This window comes from Calidris pugnax, unplaced genomic scaffold (genome assembly GCF_001431845.1).
Source record: "Calidris pugnax isolate Ruff unplaced genomic scaffold, ASM143184v1 scaffold27, whole genome shotgun sequence".
Classification (NCBI taxonomy): Eukaryota; Metazoa; Chordata; class Aves; order Charadriiformes; family Scolopacidae; genus Calidris; species Calidris pugnax.
In genome coordinates, this window is record NW_015090893.1 from 2,514,267 (window position 1) to 2,522,472 (window position 8,206).

Genomic DNA, 8,206 nt, shown 5'->3' on the forward strand with positions numbered 1-8,206 from the left:
AATTTTGTCCATCTCTCCGAGGACATCACCTGGTCTCACAACCTGCCTCCTAACACATGGTTAAACAAAGGTGCTGGTTTTGTTTTAAGACCATCTTTAGCAGTGGAGTTAGTTAATGATAGCAAATTCAGAGGCCTTAACGCAGCTGAAAATGGAAGCACTTGCCTTTGCTAATGCAGCTGCACAGCCCAGGCGGATGTCGGTGGGGAGGGTGTAACACAGCATCCAAAAGAATCTGCTGGCCATCTGAGCGCATGATCTCTTCCAAGCACTTGAGCAAGATGGAAGGTACTCACCACAAAGAGTTGGCCTGGTCTCCTGAAGTGCTGTTCGCTGCGCTGGGTTCAGTGGGGTGCACTCCTACCACTCCCTGTCTCAATGCCGGGATGGAGTAATGCCCAACTCCCTGGCTGTGTCCCGGAGGTGGTAGCTGTCTGCTGGCCAGTAAAGACAGTCTTTCAGAAGGATAATTGCTATTAAACTACAGACAGAAGGAGCATTATCTAAGGACAAGAACACATGGCCATCAGCCAAAAAAAAAATTTTTTTTTTCTTTTTTGTCATATACTTCTTATGTAAGCTTGGACAAATGATTTTATTTTTGTTTCTTTCCATTTCCAGAATGAGGACAATGAGACTGTGCTACCTTACAAAGGTCCTATGCAGATTAATTCTTTAAGGATTATAAGGGGCTCTGACAAAAGAAACATTAGCAATTATAATTTATGTACCATCATTGTAACTGTGGGTAAACCTTCTCTTTTTGTTTTTATCTGAAGGGATCCCGACCTCTACTGGATTATCTTCGCTGCGCCAGGGTGCAGATAAGACACCAAATGGTTTTCATGGATGTATTCACGATGTCCGCATCAATAACGAGCTGCAGGATTTCAAGGATTTACCACAGCAGTCACTAGGAGTCCTTCCTGGCTGCAAATCCTGTAACATCTGCAAGCACGGTATTTGCCGGTCCCTGGAGAAAACAAGTGTGATTTGTGAGTGTCACCCAGGCTGGACGGGCCCCCTGTGTGACCAGGAAATTGGAGACCCGTGTCTTAACCACAAGTAAGCTCAAGCGAACGCTGATGGGAGGGTGGAAGCTTTACAGCTAATGCATATTTCACGTTTCATCTTGTAAACCACATCTGACTATTTCTGGAGGTGCTGGGTTCCCACATGAAAATTGCTGGCAGTTGTGAGTCAGCATCCATGGCAACTCTCAATTTCCACTTCTTGTTCTGACGTTGCTCACTCTCCAAATTAGCCGTTTGTCCTGGAGGAGCTATAAGGTGTTAATACTGCGTGCTGTGCTCTGCACACTGGAATATGCCAACTCCTGTTAATGGGTATGGGTTATCTCCGAGGCGGTGAGTGCCTGCACCCAGCCAGAGCAGAGCTACCTGTGAGTGGGAGGTACGCGTTTTAGGGATGTGCTCACAGCAGCATTGGACCCAGTATTCAGACCAACCTCCTGAAGCCCATTATGCGCTCCACTGTGAACAGTTTTAAATTTCCCAAATAGCTGACTTAAATATTTAAAGTCTGAAACAGCCCTTTAAAGCCTGAGCTTAAAGGATAGCATGGCGTTGCATGCGAAGGGAGCATGAGTGTAAAGCATTCACAGTTCAAAGGCTGGATAACCACATCTCCATCAGAAAGGCTGAATGAATGGCTCACTTATGGCAAGGAGACGGGGAAGCAGTCCAGCGCAGAGCAGTGGCTGCACAGCTCAGTGCTGCCTCATAACCAGATGGAAGTACTTTTGTTTTAGAAGCTACTTTGGTCGCACTGTCTGTGCAAAGGGGCTTTCCACCAGCACATACTTTTGACAGGTAAATTGACACAGTGAAAAATCACTCTCTTTAGGGCAGAAATTTTACTTGGCGGAGGTACCGTTTTAAACTTGCTCCTGGGTCTCATTCAGTGAAGTACTGAGCCCTGGAAGGTGTTGAGAAGCACCTGACAGTTTACAGACCAAAGCTACGTAGACCCAAGTGAAGGAGCACTCAGAGGCCCAAATGTTTCCTTGAATTTCCAACATCAACATGAAACTGTTGTGGTTGGACAGAGGAAAATAGGGGAGTTCCAGATGTTTATGTGATGAGGGATTGTTTCTCTCATAAACTAAGGAAGGTGATGCAATCCTGACTGTAGCCTCCTTGAAAAGGAAAGAAGTTGTGCATATTTTTAATGCTCACATACCATCCTACCTTTCATTAAATCACTTCAGCCCTTTGGAGTTGTGTCCTTAAAGCCAAGGCCTTTGTGTCCAGGGGGGTAGTGTCCTGCTGGCAGGTGTCTGCTCCAACACTCACAGATTAGTCTGAGTAAAGAAATGCAATCGTAAAGAACAGGTAGTAGATGATAACAATAGTTACTATCTAAGCATGTCTTTGGTTCGTGGGGCAGAAAATACCAGTTTATATAGACTGTGACGCCCTTTATTACAGTATTTTGCATGTCTTGACCTGAATGTAAAGCTTTTTAGTTCTAAGCTATTTAGTTGTTTGCGCTTTTTAGTTCAAAGCTTAAAAATCAAATGTTTAAGCTTTCAACATAAACATAAATTTTAAGGTACCAGAAAGAAAATAAATAAAAATAAGAGAAAGACATGGATTTATGTCAAGTAGGACCTGATATAGCAGTGTTGCTTTCTTCCCTGCCCTCAGCCCATTCCAAGTCTATCCCTGTCCCAGAAGTGGGGATGGTGTGAGAGAACTTCTTAAGGATCAACACCCCTCCCTGTGGTATTCCTCAGAAATACCAAAGCTCGCTGCAAACCACATGAGCCAGGGAACCCTTCGGCTACAGCTGCTTGTAGATATGTCTGTGCACAGCTTTTCCACAAGCACCTTCATTTATCACGCCTTTTTTCATCACCTGATATTATTTGTAGAGTAGTTCTGCTAAGGAAGCCGGGGCATGCAGTTTGGTTGTTGGCACTTAGTTCTACACGCTGATGCTAGAAGTGTGAGCTGCCTTGTGAGGATGCCAAGTGTTGGTCCGTGCTCACGGAGGAGCTTAACATTTCTCAAAGAGATCACTTAGGATCACAAATTCTAAATGTATTCTCTGAACGTTATCCAGTATTCACTGAAAACTCACAGGTTTTTTTAGAGTGTTTTGACGTTGAACTGCTGGTTTTGGATTAGTACCCTGGAATTAAATGGGCAGAAATGCCAAAACCAAACATCCCTGGGAAAAGGAACTTTCATGTTTAAGACAGGCCAGCTCTAAATGCTTCTCTTTCTCCAGGTGCCTGCATGGTAAGTGCGTGGTGGCCAATGTTGCTTACACCTGTAAGTGCATGGAGGGCTACACAGGCACGTACTGTGACAAGAAGAACAATTCCTCAAATCCCTGCAGGATTTTGAAATGCAACCACGGGCAGTGTAAAATTTCCGAGCACGGGGAACCCTACTGCGAATGCGACCCCAACTACAGTGGAGACCATTGTGACAGAGGTACGCTCGGCTGCAGCGCCCAGGACACGGCCCTGCTGCATTTCTGGTTCACACCCTTGTTTTTACCTCTCTTCCATGTGACTTGTATTTGGGGGTAAGAGGCAAATAGTAGAAAATAAAGCTAAGTCAGCCTCGCAGAGCAATACAGGGAGGAGAAAAGAACCCCACAGCAGCTAGGAAGCTAGTATCCAAACATATGGGAAGGGGGACATCTGTAGCAAAGGGTTTTATTCTGTGTCTCCTACATCCTTACGGATTTCTACTCCCAGGATTCTGGTGGGATGTTGAAAGGAGAGGTTGCTGTGAGGTTTACCCTCAGCCAACAGTGATCAGTTAATTGCAGTGCTGGGAAAGGAGGTCTTGCCCTGCACACCAAGAGCTTTTGTAGATGACAGGAGCAGGAACTGGCAGGCAGGAGGCACTGCTCATCTGAAGTGGCAGTAAAGATTCCCATCTTGATCCCTCTGATGCAGCTGGGCGGGTTTCCTGGGGAATCCCACAGACCAGGCTGGACTTTTCCTACTAGGGCTGGGGCCCATCTCCTCTGCCCTGACCTGAAAAGACTCACTGGAGACTCAGTGAGTTCCATCTTCATCCCTTCTGCCTTCTATTGTTCCTGCACAGAAGGAAGGGGCTGGCTTGTATTACTTTTATTTAGGTTGTGCCTTTCCTGTGAATGAACCACAGACTTTCCAAATTATCCACATGCACAGGCTGCTGTAAAGTGGCTGCAGAACAGCACAGAGATTTTCGGGTATCCCATTGCTCGTGTCATGTGGAGCAGGATGACCTTTGATCCCGAGAAGCAGGCATAGTAAAACTCACTCATATTTTGCAGGAGTGTTGCAGGATTCAACACTCAGCATTCATTAAAGCACTTCCAGAACTGCTGATCAAAGCCAGCAGGCCTGCTTGGCCTCTGCCTTGTGCCGGATATTACACATTTGTGTAACACAAGCTCTGTTTTGATGGCAGGTACAAAGCAGTAAAAGATTAAGGTCCTGCTCATGCCATCTGTTTGCCTTGAATGTCATTACATGTGCAGGGCTGTCTGCTGATGTTTGGGGAACGTCTGGCAAAATAGTTACCACGTTTTGTTTTTTTTTTTTTCCCTTTACATCTCTGCTGTCTTACCAGAGAATCTCTGCCAAGGAGAGGTCATTCGAGAGGTGGTCCGTAAGCAGCAGGGGTACACGTCGTGTGCCACTGCCTCCAAAGTACCGCGCCTGGAGTGCCGCGGCGGCTGCGGCAACGGGCAGTGCTGCGTTCCTCTCCGGAGCAAAAGGCGGAAATACTTCTTCCAGTGCATGGATGGCTCCACCTTCACGGAAGAACTGGAGAGACACGTGGAATGCGGCTGCTCGAAATGCTCATAAGCCATTCTCCAGTCTCTTGCCACTTTAATCGACTCAGAAGCGCTATCAAAACGGGACCTATTTACTTGCAGAGTGAAGAAGAAGAAAAGAATTATTAAGTATATTGTAAAATAAACAAAAAATAGAACTTATTTTTATTATGGAAAGTGACTATTTTCATCTTTTATTATATAAAGTATCACACCACTTTGGGTATATGTATCATATAGTGAGTTATTTTTACCATGAAACTTTTTTAACAGTTGTAAGAAAAAAAAAAAATTAAAAAGTTAAAAGTTAAAAAAATATATATAAAGAAAACATAGCCTAACAGGAGAAATGTTGGGGGGGGTGACTTTATGTGTATGCACAATGAACAAATGTAAAGGTGTTCCAAGGACCTGCCACGGAACTGATACGGGCTGAAGAAACCTCCGAGGCTCTGGGTGGGTCTCCTGAGAGCGGATCCCCACGGCCATGGCCTGCTCAGGCAACCGAGAGAGCCTCCCCCCGGGTCCCTTGCTCTGCCTAACACTGCCCACGCCGTCCTGTTCCTGTACAGTGGCTCCGCTTGCTGTTCCTGAACTGGTTCCCTAGAGCACGTAGGCACTGCCGTCGCTTGAGGCTAACTGCATTATTTGACTATTGTAATACTATAATACATTTTTTTGCTGTGTATGTTGTATTTATCTGTGTTCACATTATATTCTTCAGCAACTGTATCTATAGAGCACAGGCAGCTTTATCCAAAAGAAGGGAACGAAGGGAAAGAAAGTGGGGAAATATATGTTGCTTTGGGAAATTTGGGGGCAAAATGTGAAGTGCTAAGTGATGCCTAATAAATGACATAGTACTTTTGTGTAAACTCCTCAGCTATGTTATTTCCCAAGTTTGTGCCTTCTTGCTCCCAGCCTCGAGCCCTTTTTTGTATATGAAATATAAATAAGGAATGCACTGCTACATAATTTGTCACGCCTTGACACTTTAACTTGCAAAGGTTGTAAAGAGCATGAAAATACTGCAGGTGCCAGAACATACCTGCAGCGTAATGGCTTTTACTCCCGCTTCAGCCATGGGTGTAAGCTGGGCTGTCGCTGCTGTTCATCCTCGCTCTGGTCCTGAGCAGTTGGCTAATTTTCCTACAGCTTTTTAAACGAGCAGAAGTTGCACTATATCCACGTGAAGGTGTTCAGCCAACGTTTGTCCACTTCAGCAGCGCTCTCTTCTCTGCACACGGAGGGACACCCCAGCTCCAGCCCGCCCTGCTCTCCCGCTGGCTGCAGGTTGACCTGTTCAGCTGAAGCTTCTCCAGCCGCGCGGCTTCACATCCTGCGCTTGTGTCTCCCGAAGGACTGCCGCTAACTTCCACTGTGCTCAGAGCAAATGCTGAATAGGAAATGGAAATCAATGCAGGGATACATTCTCACTGTGAATGTGAGGCAAAAATTGACTCTGGGAGTGAGTTAGATTTTTGGAGGGTTTTTGGCAGGGCTGCCTTTCAGGGTCAGTGAGTACATGCAAAGACTACCATGGATACCTTGAAATTTCTCTTATTGTAAGTTTCAAACATCCCCATCGACAGCTGTTTCATTATCAGTGTAATTTCTTTCTTTCCCTAATGTAGCAAGTATTTTGGTCTTTTCGTCAATTTCTCTTTCTCTAAGAGAGGTAAGGTCAGAGACAATTCCCAGCAGCCGTAAGCTCCTTTTAGTGACGCTCACTGGTCTCACCAAAAAGATTTCAGATCAGGGCCTTCAGCAAAGGATGAGTAGGAAAGTTGAATCAAGTAAACGGGGCTTTTGTTTGACTGGGGCTTTGGAAAGATGCACAGAACGCAACCCTGCCATGACCAGTATAAATGTTTATTTCCCATTACAGAAAAGTGACCATCTAAGCCATCAGGCAAACCAAAAGCTCTAACACGCTTAGCATTCTTCTGCTACGCCAATCACTCCTTAACTGCAGCAGTTCATTCGTATTTCTTTGTTACCACCAGAGCAACTTGAGCAGAAGGGACATAACCAATATAACAGACATCTCACAAAACAAGTGTCAGTATGTGGAGCCAGCAATCAGTGACACATACAACCGTTGCTAGTTCATGTGCCAAGCTCTGATTGAAACAGCGCAGCTGAAGAGCCAGGGAAAAACTAACCCCGGTTGGAAGTACTTCAGGCTGCATTTTATTTTCAATGTAACATCAGAAGCTCATAGCAGCTGGAGTTTGTGGTGTACAACAAAAATCACCCGAACCCACAACCTACAGATTTTAAAAATTTGTGCAAGTAACTGCAGACACTTGTGCAAATATGTGCCTGGCACACCACTACCATTAATATTTCATTCCTGCTTGAAACACTTCAATTTCTGAAGAAGCAGCTGATGGTGCTGGGCAGAAGAAACCCAGACCGAGCAGTGGCTTACAAGCCCTCCATGTGCTCTGCCTTACAATTGGTAGCCACTGAACTGCCAAGGCCTGCAGAAACACAGCCCCTCTTGAACAGCACCCAAAACTGAGTTCGCTTTGTCCCTCGAGCAGCACTGCATGAGAGGAAGAAGGTGACATTTACTCATGGCCTGGCACCTGCTGGAGGGTGCTTTACAAGGAATGACCTTGACTGGCAAGGCACAAGCCTTCAGCATCTTGTTAACACATCACTCTGGGATTGATTTAAGCAAAGTGACCAGCAACAACGCAGCAAGGCTGGCCCTGCTCCCGGCCCTTTTCTGCCACGGCACTTCAATGTTAAGCGTTGGGATAAAAAAACTAAGAAGATCTATTTTGTAACCAAATGATGCAATTTTTGTATGCTTTTAGGCAGCACTTGCCATTGGATAGTGACGCTTTATGTCAATGATTCTCTGACTGCTATAGAATTATTTTATGTAAAGATGACAATAAAAAGCATTCAGATGTGCCAAAAATGTGAGGTTAACTGAAGTGTAATTAGCTCTGAAAGTTTCTCTGTAACCTGCCTAATGTTACACTAGATTTCAAGAACTGCGAGTACAATGCAGTAGTTTTTACCTCTATAAAGTTTTAATATAAAGTGAAGAAAGATGCTTACCCTTAAAAACATGGCAATGCAGACTGGTGTGAACTGATGTATTTTATTAATAGATTCTCATTGTGATGTAAGTTTAAATAAATTGTTGGGTTATGGAAGATTGTAACATACCTTGTGTTGTGATGCAGATTATTTCTGTGTTTACTTCAGCTGTTGAGTCTGACCTTTTGGAGAGTGTGCGGTAGCTCACGGGAAGTGAGGGGAGGACAATATACATTCCTCGTGGACAAATCTAGACAGAGAACAGCTACAGTTAACTCAAATGCAGTATGACCAGTGGCTATGTATTTTTATGGCATCACAACCTAATCTTTTAGGA

At 44.8% G+C, this 8,206-nt stretch overlaps 1 protein-coding gene and 1 long non-coding RNA gene across 3 annotated transcripts; one reads left to right on the forward strand and one right to left on the reverse strand.

Moving 5' to 3' along the window:
• Positions 1–180: 180 nt before the first annotated feature.
• Positions 181–4,736, reverse strand: LOC106891623. 2 transcript variants are annotated; one of them, XR_001412736.1, is made up of 4 exons: positions 4,599–4,736; positions 2,211–2,323; positions 732–973; positions 181–434 (listed from the first exon to the last, which is right to left on the reverse strand). It is a non-coding gene; the product is annotated as an uncharacterized LOC106891623 (long non-coding RNA). The 2 variants fall into 2 exon arrangements; XR_001412735.1 differs by having other exon boundaries at positions 181–437.
• Positions 780–7,997, forward strand: LOC106891622 (slit homolog 3 protein-like). The gene is made up of 3 exons (XM_014948299.1): positions 780–1,065; positions 3,256–3,464; positions 4,602–7,997. The coding sequence occupies exons 2-3, from the start codon at positions 3,308–3,310 to the stop codon at positions 4,838–4,840; spliced, it is 396 nt and encodes a 131-aa protein (XP_014803785.1). The 5' UTR covers positions 780–1,065; positions 3,256–3,307; the 3' UTR covers positions 4,841–7,997.
• Positions 7,998–8,206: the final 209 nt, after the last annotated feature.

What these genes read in the sequence shown, in the direction of transcription:
- LOC106891622 (XM_014948299.1), top strand. Translation starts at nt 3,308, where the DNA reads ATGGAGGGCTACACAGGCACGTACTGTGACAAGAAGAACAATTCCTCA. An exon ending in TGGAGACCATTGTGACAGAG is followed by an intron (nt 3,465 to 4,601) that starts GTACGCTCGGCT and finishes CTGTCTTACCAG; the next exon opens with AGAATCTCTGCCAAGGAGAG.